The sequence below is a fragment of the Pelodiscus sinensis genome, chromosome 27 (genome assembly GCF_052426305.1).
Source record: "Pelodiscus sinensis isolate ZL-2025 chromosome 27, ASM5242630v1, whole genome shotgun sequence".
Lineage (NCBI taxonomy): Eukaryota > Metazoa > Chordata > Testudines > Trionychidae > Pelodiscus > Pelodiscus sinensis.
In genome coordinates this window covers 15,682,426-15,698,763 of record NC_143078.1, presented here as the reverse complement: position 1 = coordinate 15,698,763, position 16,338 = coordinate 15,682,426, and the positions used below count along the sequence as shown (strand labels likewise).

Genomic DNA, 16,338 nt, shown 5'->3' with positions numbered 1-16,338 from the left:
AGTAGGAAAACAAATCTTGTTAGTGTCAGTGCTAACGGAGGCTAACGGAGCGGGCTGTAAATGCCCGGTAGGTAACATCTGATGTCATTCGGGTGTGGGATGTAACGGCCCATCCTGGGCAGGTCTCTGTTCACACAAGGTTTCCACACACCCTTAGCTGTTCCCTACCGCCCCACACTGGAACCGAGACTGGACCTCAAACAGTTACACCCCATGTGCAGTGGGGACCAGCGCCTGATGGGAACCCTTCCTGAATTCCTTCTTCTGGCTTCAGACAAGCCCCGTCCTCGCCGAGTCCTTCGGAAGCGAGTGCCCCACAGAGACACCCACACGACGAGGCATGGGCCAGTCAGAACAACAGATGCCAACCTCGCAGACACAGCTCTGCTGGCGCGATGAACAGCGCCCCACACGACACACCTGTCGAGACCCATGGGCCCAACCACAACAAGGCACAGCTCTCCCAGGATGCCGAGGGTCCCTGCCATACCTGTGAATGAACTCAGGCTGGAAAACGAGAAAAGACAAACCCACCCCCTCACTTGCGGACGAACCCTTTTCACCACGGGTACGTCTAGACTACACGGCTCCGTCGACAGAGCCATGTCGATGAGGCAGGACGACAAAGGGAAATGAAGCTGTGATTTAAATAATCGCCGCTTCGTTTAAATCGAAATAGCCACCGCGCTGGGCCGATCAGCTGTTTGTCAGCACAGCACGGCAGTCTGGACGGGGATCTGCCGACCCCAGAACCCTTCATCGGCAGATCCTGTAAGCCTCGTTTCATGTGACCACCCCGACTCTCACTCCTCATCCTCCAAGGAAACGGGCCAGATGCTTTCAAAAGGGAGCCTGAGAGCGGACACTCCCAATGCCGCTGGGCACCACAAATCACAGGCTTCATAAAGACCCTGAATGTTCAGCTTCTTGCTGCAATCGGAGAGCCACTGACTCGCCAGTGTGTCCCTCGACCAGAGGTGTTAACAGGACACTGCTGGATGTGCCCCAGCCTCACAGACGGACAATCTGGACAACCTGTACCAGGTGTTCTCAAAACTTAAATACCCCCCTGGGGAAGTGAGGAAACAGACAGAGCCAGACGAGTACCCAGAAATCGATTACTTCAAGACAAGGAAAATAACAGAACATCGCTGGTCATCGCCTACAGCCCCCAGCTCAAACCCCTCCGGCGTATCATTGACAATCTACAGCCTCTCCTGGGAACCCTCCCTCCCTCTCACAGGCCTCGGGAGACAGGCCAGTCCTCACCTACAGACACCCTCCATCCTGAAGCAAATATCCACCAGCCCCCACACATCACCCCCCAGACACACTCACCCAGGGACCCCCCTGCAACAAACCCGGTGCCGACTCTGTCCACACATCTACACTAGCAACACCCTCACCGGACCTAAAAACATCAGCCGCCACACCAGCACCCTCTGTTTTCTATATCTCGGTTCTGTTATTTCCACTCCAGCTCATCTGAGGAAGTGGGTCTGGCCCACGAAAGCTCACGTTACTGTATTTGTGTTAGTCTCGAAGGTGCCACAGAACCACGCGGAGCCTTAAAATAGGTGAGAGACCAGGTGTGACGTAGTGGGGGTACCTGGCTGGTTTCTATGCTGCTGGCTCTGGGGGAACCCCCACTGGCTGCCGTGGGTACCAGGACCCAGCAAAACAGGATGAGTCACTATGCAAACCAGTGGCCAGACACCCCCCATGGAGAGGAACAAAGGAAGGTGGAATGCTGCCTTGGCTGGGGGGCAGGGCTGGAAGTGAGTGAGTTGGTTGCTGGCTGTCGGAGGGCATGGAGGAGAGCCTAGGGGAAGGGGCTGGAGTTTAGGGGCCCAGTCTCCCCCATCTCAAGGGGGCCTGAGGCATCCTAGCCCAGTTCCTGTAACCAGATTACATCTGTGCTGCGCTGTGCTGGAGGAGCAATAAACCACCCTCAATTCCACTGGCTGGTGCAGTCTGTTTGTGCCATTTCGGGGTGCAGGAGACGGGGAACCCCCAACGCGCCGTCACACTGGTGTCAGGGGTGGGATGCACTGCACCCCGTGGATGAAGCTCCCAGCGGCAAGCGACAAGGCGCAGTAGAAGCAAGAGCCCTGGAGCCAGGCGTGCTGGAGACAGAGCGAAGCGGTTCCTGGGAATCGTGGGGCGCTGCAGCACTAGACTGGTGAGTCTGCACCGAGGGGCCCAGCGGGCAGATGGCCTACGCCCGACTCTTGAAGGCAGAGCTGGTGGGGCTGTGCAGAGAGAGGGGCTTGCCTGTGCAGAAAGCAACCAAGGCCCAGCTGATTGCCCAGCTGGAAGATAATGACCAGCCACAGGGCCAGGATCTTGTCCCCAGGGGAAGCAGCCAGACCCCCCCTGAGAGTGTGTCAGGCTCAGAGAGGGGGAGGAGCGCTGGAACCCAACGGAGAGATGAGACAGCGTCTCCCGGGAGGCCTGCAAGCCGTAGCCCATCTAGGGCAGGGGACAGCCCAGCGGAGCTGCGGCGCCTGGAGATCCAGCTGCGGATCAGGGAATTGGAAGTAGAGGACCGAGAGAAGGACCGCCAGGACCGAGAGAGGGAGCGCCAAGATCGAGAGAGGCAGCGGCAGCATGAGCTGGCCATGGCAGAGCGGAGAACCGGCGGGGCACCGGCTGCGCCAAGTGCGGATGGGCCCCAGGGTCCCAGGACTGCCAGATGCTTGGAGAGGCCCGTGGTGGCCCAACTGAAGGACATGGGTGACATAGACGGGTTCCTCAGCTCCTTTGAGAGGGCCTGTGGACTGCAACGGGTTCCCCCGGCTGACTGGCTGCAGGAGCTCATCCCCGCACTGAGCCAGGAGGCGGCCGGAGTGCTCAGTCAGCTGGAGGACCTACAGCCAGGGGATTACAACCGAGTCAAGGAGGCCCTGCTGCACAAGTTCGGGCTGACCCCCGAGATGTACAGGAAGAAGTTCCGGGGGGTACAGAAAGGGCCACGGGAGACCTATGTGGACCTGGCCTCCCGCCTGGCGCAATACTGCCGCAAGTGGGTGTCTGGAGTCGGAGCCCAGACCGCAGAGGAGCTGCTCAAGCTGGTCATGATGGAGCAGTTCTATGAAGCGTGCCCACCCAAACTGAGGCTGTGGCTCAAGGACCGGAGACCAGAGAACCCCCAGGAGGCCGGGAGACTGGCGGATGAGTTCACGGAGAGCCGGTCCGGGTGTGAACGGGAGTCCCGGAGAGAGAGGGAACCGCGCAGAGACCGGATCTCGGCTGAGCAACGGAGGGAGTCAACTACGGGGCGAGACCAAGGAACAGGTCGTCTGCGCCCCAGAGAACCAGCCAGGGCCTGGACAGAGACAGCCCAAAGCCTAACTTGCCATCGCTGTGGGCAAAAAGGCCACAAGAGGGCTCAGTGCACCAGGTCCCAGGACCGGGGACTTTCCAGGGTTAACTGGCTGGGGCGGGAGGAAGGGCAGGCTGCCCCAGAGGCAGGGGCTGGCAGGCAAACCTCAGCTCAGAGAGAGGGGAAGGATGCTCAGTGCACCTCCCCTGGGAGGTCTGATTCTCAGGAGGCGGATTTCTCCGTGTACCGGGTGGGGGCAGGACGGCCCCTGCGGAGCGAGTGCCTCATACCCCTGGAGGTGGATGGTAGGAAGGTGACGGGCTTCTGGGACACGGGGGCGGAGGTGACTCTGGCCCGATCCGACATAGTGGCCCCGGAGCGGATACTACCCCACGCGCAGCTGACCCTGAAGGGCATAGATGGGTCCCCGTTTAAGGTGCCTGTAGCCAGGGTGCATCTGAAATGGGGGGCGAAGGAAGGCCTCAAGGAAGTGGGGGTGCACCCGCACTTGCCCACCGAGGTGCTGATGGGGAATGACCTAGAGGAGTGGCCCCATGAATCCCAGCGGGCTCTAGTCACTACCTGGAGCCAGAGCCAGCGGGGGGCTGACAACGTGGGTCCAGGGAAGGACTCCTGGCAGCATCCTCAGGGTCCCATCCCAGTGGACACGGGGTCCAGCCAGGCTGGGACTCCGGACCTAGGCAGAGGTGGGGGACAGGTCCCGATCCCTGCCTCAGCAGCTGAATTCCAGGCTGAGGTGCAGGCAGACCCCTCCTTGCAGAGGCTGAGGGACCAGGCTGGCCTCCATGCAGCTCAGCCCCGGGGGAGAGGTGGCCAGGAGAGATTCCTGCGGGAGCGTGGGCTCCTGTTCCGTGAGTGGCTCCCCCCCAGGAAGGCGAGGGCATGGAGGGTAGAGCGGCAGCTGGTCGTCCCCCGAAAGTATCGCCTCAAGCTGCTGTATTTGGCCCACGATTCCCCCGTTGGGGGCCACCGGGGGATCCGGAGCACCCGGCTGAGGCTGCTCCAGCACTTCTATTGGCCGGGAATCTTTACAGCCGTGCAGCGGTACTGCCGGTCCTGTGACTCCTGCCAGAGGGGTGGGAAGGCCCAAGACAGGAGGAAAGCGGCTTGGGGGTCTCTACCCCAGATAGACCCTCTGGGCTTGCTGAGAGAGTTATGGGAGGGGAAGTCCTCCCTGGATGGAGCATCGGGGGTGGAAGCCGCCCTGGCTGTCCAGAGAAGGCTCGCTGGGCTCATGGCCCCAGCCCGAGAGACCCTGGCCAGAGATCAAGGCCAGTGGAAGGGTGGGTGTGACCCCCGAGGACAGGCCTGCGCCAGTCGCCCTGGAGCGGGGCGGCGAGTGGACAGAGGGAAGCCAATTCATGTGGGGCCTCGCCACGGCCGGCCCGAGTCAAGGGGAGCACCCATGTCCCCGGGGCGGGTTCCCACGCAGAGGACCCGAACTTCCCTAGGTCACGAGCGGAGTGACCCTGCTCAGTTCGCTCTCGGAGGGGGGAGAACTGTGACGTAGTGGGGGTACCTGGCTGGTTTCTATGCTGCTGGCTCTGGGGGAACCCCCACTGGCTGCCGTGGGTACCAGGACCCAGCAAAACAGGATGAGTCACTATGCAAACCAGTGGCCAGACACCCCCCATGGAGAGGAACAAAGGAAGGTGGAATGCTGCCTTGGCTGGGGGGCAGGGCTGGAAGTGAGTGAGTTGGTTGCTGGCTGTCGGAGGGCATGGAGGAGAGCCTAGGGGAAGGGGCTGGAGTTTAGGGGCCCAGTCTCCCCCATCTCAAGGGGGCCTGAGGCATCCTAGCCCAGTTCCTGTAACCAGATTACATCTGTGCTGCGCTGTGCTGGAGGAGCAATAAACCACCCTCAATTCCACTGGCTGGTGCAGTCTGTTTGTGCCATTTCGGGGTGCAGGAGACGGGGAACCCCCAACGCGCCGTCACACCAGGTGGGTGAACATGCACTAACTACTCATGCTAAGCAGTGCGTTCCCGCTTGCTCTGGGCTGTGGCAGGCCGAGTGCCCTCCCCAGACCCGAAGCAGAGCTCTGGGCAGCTCGGCCGCTCGTCTCTTTCACCAGCAGACGTTGGCCCAATGAAAGAGGTCACCTCACCCACCTGGTCTGGCCGGTATTGTTAAGCTGAGCGGAGTTTGCTTCTGCTTTTTACAAGTCTTGTGGGTCTGTACCCCAGCCCCCACGCACCAGGAAACCAGGCAGCAGTCTGATAAAGCGACCCCACGGAGCCCCGGGCTCACGTTTGTATCACCACTGATCCAGATTCGGGCCTCTGGAAACAGGGCACCCATCCTGCTGCCCGTGTAGTACTCTGTCCTCCGCCACGGTATGCGTGCCGACAACACACAGGGGACAGCCGGCAGGGAGGTGACACTGCAGGCGTCATGGCCTCCAGGGGAGGCTATATATAGGGACTTGCTCATACAGGGGCTGTGACCCAGTTAAATTGGGCAGCCAGGAGGCTGAGTGCTGTGGCCATCTTTCCTAGTGCCTAGCTGTCCTGCAGGATCCAGACACGCCTGGCTAGGACAGACCCTCGCTCCTCTGACAGCCGTGAGCCCGACGTGCCAAGTCCACATGGTGACCAGACCCCTCCTGCCAGGCCAACACGCCCCCCGGGGGTCACCAGGCACCCCAGTGCCCCCCTACCAGGGACACCCATTGAGATATTGGGGAGGGGTGTCAATTCCAGTCTCCGCTTGTCCCCCCTCCTCCTGTGGGGACCCCGGGTCTCTCTCAGCTGGTTGTCTCCCTTACCTGCACTATGTGAGAGCAGCTGCTGCCAGGAGTCAAGCACTGGGTGGAGTCCCTGCCTGGGAACACCTGCCTGGTGCCAGGGCATGGCACCGTTTGCTGGTACAGGAGGAGGCAGCCAGACTGCAGGGCCTGGTGTTGCAGCCCCCCCGGTGGCCCGCAGGCACCAGCAGGGCAGAGGGGATCTCTTCATGCCCAGCCCAGAGCCTCACCCACTAGACCACACTGCCTCGTGGGCCCCGAGCACTATAGAGGCAGGTGCTTTGGAGAAGAGCATCCGTGGGCACCATGGGCCTGTGCTCCTGACTCAGCCCCCTGCCCATCAGGAGTGAGGCCAAGGGGGCTATGCCAGTGCAAACGGGAAGCAGGAGGAGAGCCGGGCCCTGTCTCCTGTTCCTGAAGCCACAGGAGCCAGGGCTGGGGTCTCATGGGGTCCCTCATGCAGGCCCCGGAGACCTCCAGGGAAAAGCAGGGGCTTTACAGAATCAGGATGGAGAGAGGGGCCCTCAGCCCAGCCTTTGGGGCCACAGCGGAGGGATGGCGGAGATGGGCCACTGGGTTTCCACTCAGACTGCTGCTGCAGAGACCACCCTGACCTCCAGCGCCCCTCCCCACCTGCCTCTGAGTCGCTCCCGAGATGCGAGAGGGTGACTCCTGCCTCCGGACCATCCTGGCAGCCTCCCTCTTGCTGGCTGGCCCCTTTGGGCGTGTCTAAACTACATGGCTCCATCGATGGCGCCATGTAGATTAGGCTGATTGGCAAAGGGAAATGAAGCCGCAATTTAAATAATCGCGGCTTCCTTTACATTTACATGGCTGCCGCGCTGAGCCGACAAACAGCTGATCAGCTGTTTGTCGGCTCAGCGCGCTAGTCTGGACGCTCCCGCGCCGACCTGAAAGCCCTTTATCGACATCCCCGTTATGCCTCGTGGGATGAGGTTTACCGGGGAGGTCGATAAAGGGCTTTCATGTCGGTGCTGGAGCGTCCAGACTAGCGCACTGAGCTGACAAACAGCTGATCAGCTGTTTGTCGGCTCAGCGCGGCAGCCATGTAAATGTAAATGAAGCCGCGATTATTTAAATCACCGCTTCATTTCCCTTTGCTGAACAAACTACGTCGACGGAGCCATGTAGTTTAGACGTACCCTTAGTGCCTCCCCCCAAGCCACATCCCTCATGCCCCTCCGCACAGCTCCCCTTGGCCGGGGGCCTATGAGAAACCCAAGGAGCTAGGCTGAAATCGCTGCCGGCCAGGCCGGTCTCACTGGCCCCCTGCACTCCCGTCGCCTGCGTCCATCTCTTATCTTGTGCCCAGGGCACAGGCCGCCTTTGTCCCGTGGCGGCACAGCACTGAGCACAGTGAGTTCCCAGGCGCACCAACAGGTATGAATAGCAGCAACTCCGGCGACGAGCTAGCAGGGACCCAGCCTGGGATCGGACCCCGGCTCTCAGCCCCTCTCCAAGGGCTCGCACCTGCTGGCTCTTAATACGTTTAGAAAGCAGAAGCACAGCGGGGACGACCCGGGGCAAGCTGGGACAGCTGGTGCTACCCCCTCCCTCCCCGGAGATGGTGCAGGGGGGAACCGGCTTTTAAGCCAGCTCCCCCTAGTACCGGCTCCTGCTCTCTGGAAGCTCCCCCGCCGGCCCTTAACACATTTAAAAGGCAGAGCCACAGAGGGGGTAGCGCCCGGGGCTGGGAGCTCCCCTGCTGCAGCTCCCCTGCTTATCAACTAATAGACGGAAATTCCATTGACAGGTCAATTTGTCGATGAAACTAAATTTAACATCCCTAGTAGGAACGAGACATGAGCCCGTGTATCAGGCCTGGCAGGAGGCAGGCCCTGCGCACAGAATTCCCCCAGGGCTGACACACACGTTCCTAAGAAGTGCGAGGCACTGAGCACTCTCACAAACCCAGCCTGACATCCGGCGCTACTAGATCCGCCCAGTACACAAGCATTTTCCAAGGATTAACAGGTACACCCTGACCCCACCTAGGAGATATGGTCAGGATGACAGCATGGAATAGAACTGCTTTCATCAAACTACGGGGCTGTGTCTAGACTGGCCAATTTTTCCGGAAAATCAGCCGCTTTTCCGGAAAAACTTGCCAGCTGTCTACACTGGCCGCTTGAATTTCTGCAAAAGCACTGACTTGCTACTGTAAGAAATCAGTGCTTCTTGCAGAAATACTATGCTGCTCCCGTTCGGGCAAAAATCCTTTTGCGCAAAACTTTTGTGCAAAAGGGCCAGTGTAGACAGCTCAGATTTGTTTTATGCAAAAAAGCCCCGATGGCGAAAATGGCGATCGGGGCTTTTTTGCGCAAAAGCGCGTCTAGATTGGCACGGACGCTTTTTCGCAAAAAGTGCTTTTCCGGAAAAGCGTCCGTGCCAATCTAGATACTCTTTTCCAAAAATGCTTTTAATGGAAAACTTTTCTGTTAAAAGCATTTCCGGAAAATCATGCCAGTCTAGACGTAGCCCGGATGTTAGAGGCGGGTAATTCAGTAATTGTGTAGTCGATAAATATTTTATCGATTACATGATTAGTCGATAAGGGAAGGCACTTAGTCCCGACACGTGCCAGGGCCAGGAGCTACCCCCGCTGCAGCTCTGCAATTTAAATGTAATAAGCAGCCAGGCAGGCCGGGAGCTTGGCTCCTAATACACTTAAACTGCAGAGGCGCAGCAGGGATAGGCCCCAGACCTGGTGTGAGCCAGGACTGAGCTGTTCTTGTTCAGTCCCAGCTTGCCCCGGGTCCAGCAGCCCCTTTCTGTGGGCCCCCACGGACGGGTTTTTAAGGTGGCTTCCCCCAGAACTGCCTCCAGCTCCCCCATCTTGCTGCATCTGTATCAGAGGCAGCAAGATGGGGGAAGCGAGTAGTTGAGTAGTGACTCGACTGCCCAATAAGCCTAGGTTTATCGGGTAGTTGACTATTGCTTATATCCCTAAATCAAGCCAACATGCACCAGGCGAGGGCAGAGGCAGTAACTCTGTTACATGGGCGGCATGAACTTGTTTGTATCAGAGGGAGAGTTTGCAACCTAGGGAGGAACAGAAAATCGAGCCAGTCCGTTGTTACGGGCCTTCGTGTATTAGTGGTCCAGGAGAGTCTGCAGGATGCTACACTGTGTTTCATCAATGAGAAGCTGGCTAGGTGCCTTCATCCCTTCATGGATCTTGTGGTCATTGGGCAGTTCAGTGGATGTTTGCCGTGCCGGCACACAAATCATAGAACCATAGAACTGGAAGAGACCATAGAAGACCATCAAGTCCAGCCCCCTGCTCTAGGCAGGACCAATCCCAATTAAATCAACCCAGCCAGGGCTTTGTCAAGCCGAGACTTAAACACCTCTAGGGATGGAGACTCCACTACTTCCCTAGGTAACCCATTCCAGTGCTTCACCACCCGCCTAGTGAAATAGTTTTTCCTGATATCCAACCTGGACCTCTCCCACCACAACTTGAGACCATTGCTCCTTGTTCTGCCATCTGTCACCACTGAGAACAGCCTCTCTCCATCCTCCTTGGAACCTCCCTTCAGGAAGTTGAAGGCTGCTCTCAAATCCCCCCTCACTCTTCGTTTCTGCAGACTGAACAGACCCAACTCTCTCAGCCTCTCCTCATAGGTCATATGCTCCAGCCCCTCATCATTTTGGTTGCCCTCTGCTGGACCCTCTCCAATGCGTCCACATCCTTTTTGTAGTGGGGGGCCCAGAACTGGACACAATACTCCAGATGTGGCCTCACCAGAGCTGAATAAAGGGGAATAATGACATCTCTGGATCTGCTGGCAATGCTCCTCTTAATGCACCCTAATATGCCATTAGCCTTCTTGGCTACAAGGACTCACTGTTGACTCATTCTAGCTTCTCATCCACTGTAACCCCCAGGTCCTTTTCTGCAGAACTTGGGAACACACAGGCAGCCAAACATGTCTAAACATCTAGCTACGCAGGATCTGAATGAGGAACTTGCCCTCACTATGACATTCTAAGTGCACCAGGCGGCACCCACTTACTTTCAGCTCTGGGTGCGTCAGGGGGACAGCCATGCCGTTCTCACGCAGCCTAAGGCTCGTTACAAGAGGATGTTTTAGAGGCATTTCTGGCCCCACCAGGAGACGGAAGAAATAGAATCGTCAGGTGAAATTCTGCTCTCTGGAGATTTCCAGCCCAGTCTCATAGATCCGAGCACATCAGGTGAGGCTCAAATACATCTGAGAATTTTTGGGTGTTCATTTGAATCAGACTGAGACTTTCAGAAGTTCCTACCACACTGATTGCACTGGGGACTCAGGGACCTGATGTGGTTGCTGCCTCTCCCAATGACTGCTGGCTGAGCTTGGGTATGACACATTGTGCCTCAGTTTCCCCTTCCACACTTTGTCTGTCTTATCTATTCATGCAAGCTTGTGGGGCAGGGCCTGTCTCTCATGGCACAGTGGGGCCTTGAATTCAGCTTTGGCCTTTCAGTGCTATCGTACTGGATAATAAAACCCAGCTCCTTTCTAATCGCCTCTCTTTCTGATGCAGACTATCCCCCCCCCCAACACACACGCTCCCCCGGCTGAGGTCAGCAATGCTAGTGTCGCTGTGAGAAGGGCAGGCAAGGGTTCTGTCTACACAACAGACTTTACAGCCACACAGCTGCACCACTGTCGGGTCTCCTGTGTAGCCACCTGCCAGCAACGGGGGGAGCTCTCCTAGCTGCATTCTTAAGCCCCCCCACTAAGCGGTGTGTTTTCCTCCTTGTAACGGGGTCGGCACCCACACATGTGAGCGCTCCCATTTGGCCAAGGGTGGGGCCCTGCACCGCTTCAGTGTTTAAAAGCCTTATGGCTACTCAGCCCTCCAGCCGAGTCTCACACTGTGTAATCACAACCCCCCAGGGTACACAGAACAGGGGCCCATCCCGGTGCCCTCGGCTGCCATCTCCGAGTCCATCTCTCTGTCTCCCCTCAGTCTCTTTCCTCACCCGAAGGAGTGGCACCTTCAGGGTTTCGCCTCCTGAAGGCAACTTCTTCAGCCACCTTCACGATCTGCTCAGCTTGAGCTCTGCCCCCACACTGACTGCAGCTGAGCTCTGCAGCTCCTTTTGTAGGCCTCCCTGGCCTCTGATTGGCCGGGTCCTCCAGAGCCTCTCTAGCCTCCTGGAGGACTTATCTATGGCTCTTTCTGGCTGCAAGGCCTTGTCAAGCCCGTTACACTCGCCCTACACTCGAATGACAAAAGTGCTAGTGGAGACATAGCCTAAGTGTGCAGCCCAACCTCCCGGTGGTGTCCACCACACACAGAAATGGTAAATGCCGGCTGAAAGTCACTGGCTTTTGTTCCACCATGACACGGCTGGGCTGTCGCTGCTCTGACAGCGAAAGTCGCCCTGACCAGCCCCAGACAGAGGGAACCAGATGACAGTGCAGCTTCCTCTGGCTTTGGCTACCCCCACAAACACCCCTCCCTCCTCCCCGCCAACCTCTATCTAAGGGTCTGACTCAGTTGGCCAAGGCAGCTCCATCTTTTGCAGCACTGCTACCAGCACAGGAGCACGCGAGCTAACAGCGATGCTTCAAACAGCCTGCTGGTTGCAGGACCTCAGCTCTGGGCCGCTAAGTGAGGCAGCCAGCCAGCCCCGGCACCAGTGAGAGAAGCTGCCTTTTTCCCTTGGGCTTTTCTCTCCTCTTTTATGCATGTTTGGGTCTCGCTTTGCCCAAGAACACTTTGCAAACACCACCATTAGCTCCCCCCAAGGAGCGTTAATTCCGTTCACACGGCGGGGGGAGCGCGAGGGCGCCGGGCGGGTTTGCACAACACAAGGACGAGGCTGCTCTCACCAGGCTGGAGTTGGTCGCGTTGGTATCGTCCTCCGGCATGGGCAGGTAGACGGCCAGGGCCACGCAATTGGCGAAGATGGTCAGCAGGATGATGATCTCGAAGGGCCTGCGGGAGGCATTAAGGAAAAGCACGGAGCCGAGGGACAGGCCCTGCTGACACACCATCAACGGTCACGGCCGTGGCCGCTGGCAGAAGGTTTACGCAGGGCAAATGGACTAGCAGGGACCTGCCGCTCAGGAGTGAGGGGCGCTGGCTGAGCTTGGGGGGAGGGCCCAGGGTTGCAGTAACGGGGTGCTGGTTCCATCACACGTACCTACGTAACCCTCACACCTCGTGCCGGTCACTGTCCCATGTAGCTGCACTCAGACCCCTCACCGCCGGAGCTAAGAGCAAGGGAGCTCTACAGCCCAGGCTGAGCCAGCTGGCCTTATAGCTCAAGCTGTACAGCAGGGTGTGACGGCGCGTTGGGGATCCCCCGTCTCCTGCACCCCGAAATGGCACAAACAGACTGCACCAGCCGGTGGAATAGAGGAAGTTTATTGCCTCTCCAGGATACAGCACAGCACAGATGTAATTTGGTCACAGAGCTGGGCTAGGCTGCCTCAGGCCCCCTTGAGTTGGGGGGAGACTGGGCCCCTAAACTCCAGCCCCTTTCCCTAGGCTGTCTCCTCCATGATTCCAGACAGCAACTAACTAACTCTCTTCCAGCCCTGCCCCCCAGCCAGGGCAGCATCCACCTTCCTTTGTTCCTCTCCATGGGGGGTGTCTGGCCACTGGTTTGCATAGTGACTCATCCTGTTTTGCTGGGTCCTGGTACCCACGGCAGCCAGTGGGGGTTACCCCAGAGCCAGCAGCATAGAAACCCGCCAGGTACCCCCACTACGTCACACAGGGCTACTCAACTCTGGCAGCCCCGGGGGCCACAATGCTACTCACAGCCCATGCCCAGGGCCACAACTTAAGGGTGGGTGCATCTACATGCAAATATATGCAAACTGCTTCTTTCAGATTGAGGGGCACGAATACAAGATTAAGGCAAGACGACACGACACGCAGGCCCCGTTTGTCAGTTCTGCGGATCCTACCGAAATGCAATCGTTACCCGATTTCCACCCGCATGCCAGCACTTTTAATGAGCAGTGACAGTCCGGGAATTTAACGACTAACACGCATCTCAACAGACCATTCTATTGATTCCTTGTTTGGTTTGGCTCCCGCCCACGGGCTGTAAGTGGCGCCCCACATAAACCCAAACTGCACTGCAGGCTGCAAACAAATAGGCCATGAGCTGTGTGTTGAGTAACCCTGCTGTAGTGGCTCCTACCCTAAGCTCCAGAGGTCCCAGGTTCAAAGTCTCCTGTTGGTGGTTACACCAATGCTCCTATTCAGACCCTCTTACAGATCTGGGGTGCGGGATGGGCAGTGCCCTGGCATCTGCATGCACCCGGGCCAGCCCCGCTTCTCACTGGCCAGTTCCCCCCTGCCAGCCCTGCTCCCTCTGATCCCTGCCTGGCCAGCCCTGCCCCCCCGATCGCTCCCAGCCAGCCCTGCTCCCCAGTCCCGGGGCAGCTCCTAGGGGTTTCAAAAAAATACCAGACACACGTGATCTCAGAACGGGATGGGGGGGGACCGGCCAGGAGGGGAGCGGAGCTGTCTGGGAGGGGGTCAGAGGGAGCGGGGCTGGCTGGGGGGGAACTGGCCAGCAGGAAGCGGGGCTGGCCTGGGTGCACGCAGATGCCGGGGCGCTGCCCGTCCCGCGCACAGTCCCAGCGGGATGCACAGGCAAGTCCAGCCCCAAGGATAAGGGAAGAGCTAGGCATGGGCACTGGTACGCTAGGCAAGGGGAGGCGTTGCCTTCCCGAACTGCCAGCCTGGCCCCGCCCACACTCCGCCCCCCAAACACCTGCTGCAGGCGGAGCATTGCTGCCCCCAAGCACCCGCCATCCCCAGGTTCTGGGGCTGGGAGGCTTGGGCCTAGCACCACCCCACCTCCCCGTGATGGGGGCGTGGCCTAGGCAGAAGGGGCGGGGCTGGGGGCGGGGCTGGGGACTTGCCTCCCTACCTTCGCCCCCCGCCCAGGGAGCTAGGCCTGGATTTCAGTGCCCTGTGAATGGTGACAAGGGGCAGAAATTGACACGTCCCTCGAGAGTTTTGTAGCAAACGATTTTCAGGGGCAGGGAAGCAGCCTCGGCTCCTCTCTGGGCCCGGGGCTAAGCCGAGTGCCTCTGACCCCCGCCGGCTTGGCCCGTGAGCGAGCCTGGCAGCGTCCCCATGAGGCGCCAAGGGAGAACAGCTGGGTCCCGGGGCCCAGGTTCTGTGCCCCCTGGGCAGCCTCCCTGGCGATGGGGTGGGGAGGTCCAGCGAGAAAGAGCCAGTAGAGGGGAAGGAGACAGAGACAGAGCGTAGAAGGGAGGGGAGGGCGAGGGCGGGGAAAGGAAAGAATCACAGGTTCCTAGACGGGCCCATTGCGAACTCTCTGGTATCACCCTGAACTCGGTCCTCTGCAGCAGGCCTTTCGGCCAAGCCGGGCTCAGCGCCAGGGCCCTGGCTGGAGAGGGGGAGGGGCCGGGGGAAGGCAGAGAGATGGGGGTGGGGACAGAGATGGGGAGGGGAAAAGGAGGGCGAAGGAAAGCACGAGGAGAGGGGCAGAGGCAGCCATCCATCTGTGATGTCAGACAGCAGCTGTGGGCAGCCGGCGAGGCGCTGACGCACTCCCGGAGCTATTCCAAGCAGCTCTGTCTCTCTCCGTCCCCTGGCTTTACTCCCCCTGCCCCACCGCCCCTCCCGGGGCCTCCTCCGCCTTATTCTCTTTCCTGCCCCCTCTGCAAAGTGCGTCCTCTCCCCACCACACCCCGACCCCTGGCCCGGCTTCTCCAGTCGCGCGGCACCTGCCCGCCATCGGGGCACGACGCGCCCCGGGCACGCTGCCCCAAGTCCCTGCGCCTCCGCCTGGCCCGCTCGCATTCCTCCCCAAGATGGCCTCTGCCAGCCCTGGATTGTATGTCTTCCCTCATGAAGCGAAAGCGGCGTCCCCTGCCAAGATCTGCCCCCTCCCGCCAGGCTGCACTCGCGAGAGGGGGACTCTGGGGATTATTTCCCATGGCCCCATCTTTGCTTGCTGCCAAAGACTAAACAGAAGCCACATCCCCCCCTCTGCTGCACCATCTCCGGCCTCGGCCCAAGAAAACAGGCCAGATCCGGACCTCCCTGACGCCAGCTGTACGTCCCTGAGTGCAGCGGGAATCACAGGATCGGGGCCCTCGCTCCTTTTCATGTATATTTCACCTTTCCTCAGCCTCCCCTGGCCTTTCGGATCCCCCGCGAGACGGGCCGTACCGACAGGCCCCTCTCCGGCCGCCAGGGACATGAACATCAGCTCTGCGTAAACCACGTTCCAAACAGCCCCGAACGCTCCCTCCAGCGCCTGGGCACGTACTTTCCTCTGGCCGGCCGCTGGGTCGAGGCATTCCCTGATCACACACTGTCCGGTGCCCCTCGGCCTTTGTCGGGGTGCCGGTCTCCCGTATTTCTAGCCCCCCCAGTCCCGGTCCCTCCTCCCTGCCTAGACAGAAAGGATACTTCCATTCCACGATGCTGATGCACGCTTTCCGCAAGGGATTCTGAAGGGTTAAGCAGAACAGAGCCCTGGCTGGCCGGGGGGCTGCCGGTGGCACCGGTTTCTTGGACTTCTCTTTCTGTTGCTTTTTCTTCTGATCATCCTGGGCAGAAGCAGACTCCATGATCTTCCTTCCCTAGCTGCCTCTGCCAGCTGCTGTCCCCCGGCCCCTCCTCCACTTCTCCCCCGGCTGAGACCCCCGGCCCCCGACCAAAACCCCTTCTGGTTCTCTTCTGCTGCCGAGCCAGTCTCCTTGCTGCGGAGGGGGAGGCAGGGGGCTGAAAATCGAGCTCACACATACACAAATGCACCAGGCAGGAGTTTAAAATTAGACACCGTCTCCGCGCCCGGTGCTGTCAGAGTTCCTGAGACAGCAAAAGAACCCTGCAGCTGTTGCTTCGTCCCCAGCTTATCCCAAGCCGGTCATGGCTTCCCAAGCCATCGCTCCAGGCTGGGAGTGGGGCAAAGGACTCGCGCCGAGAGGGAAATACGCAGAGAAAAACTCTCTTCGCCCCAGCTCAGTTCTCTCCCTAACCCTCTTCCCCACCTCCCCCCGGCTTCTGGAGCAGCCCGAGGAACCAGCAGGCTGTTTAAACAATACAAGCTGCCTGCGTTGTGCAAGCGGGCGCGGGGCGCGCACAGAGCGAAGCGACAGTCCTCCCTCGGGCGGGGGAAGGCTGCAGATAAACCCACCCGGACTAGCGCTGGGCATTCACCACTCCCAGCTGGTGTCTGCTTCCCGGGAATTCCTCCTGCCACCGCCCTTGGTGGGACAC

At 59.4% G+C, this 16,338-nt stretch overlaps 1 protein-coding gene across 4 annotated transcripts in view; it reads right to left on the bottom strand.

The window, feature by feature from the left end:
- The window catches only part of CACNA1S (calcium voltage-gated channel subunit alpha1 S), an 89,291-nt gene extending 73,224 nt beyond the window's left edge, over positions 1–16,067 (bottom strand). Inside the window, exons 1-2 of one of the 4 annotated variants that reach the window (XM_089773632.1) lie at positions 15,526–16,067; positions 11,946–12,051 (exon numbers count right to left, since the gene is read on the bottom strand). In XM_089773632.1, the coding sequence (XP_089629758.1) occupies positions 11,946–12,051; positions 15,526–15,686 (267 nt within the window). In that variant the 5' untranslated portion in view covers positions 15,687–16,067. The remainder of the gene's footprint in view (positions 1–11,945; positions 12,052–15,525) is intronic. The other 3 variants (XM_075910480.2, XM_075910483.2, XM_075910484.2) reach the window with 3 other exon arrangements.
- Positions 16,068–16,338: the final 271 nt, after the last annotated feature.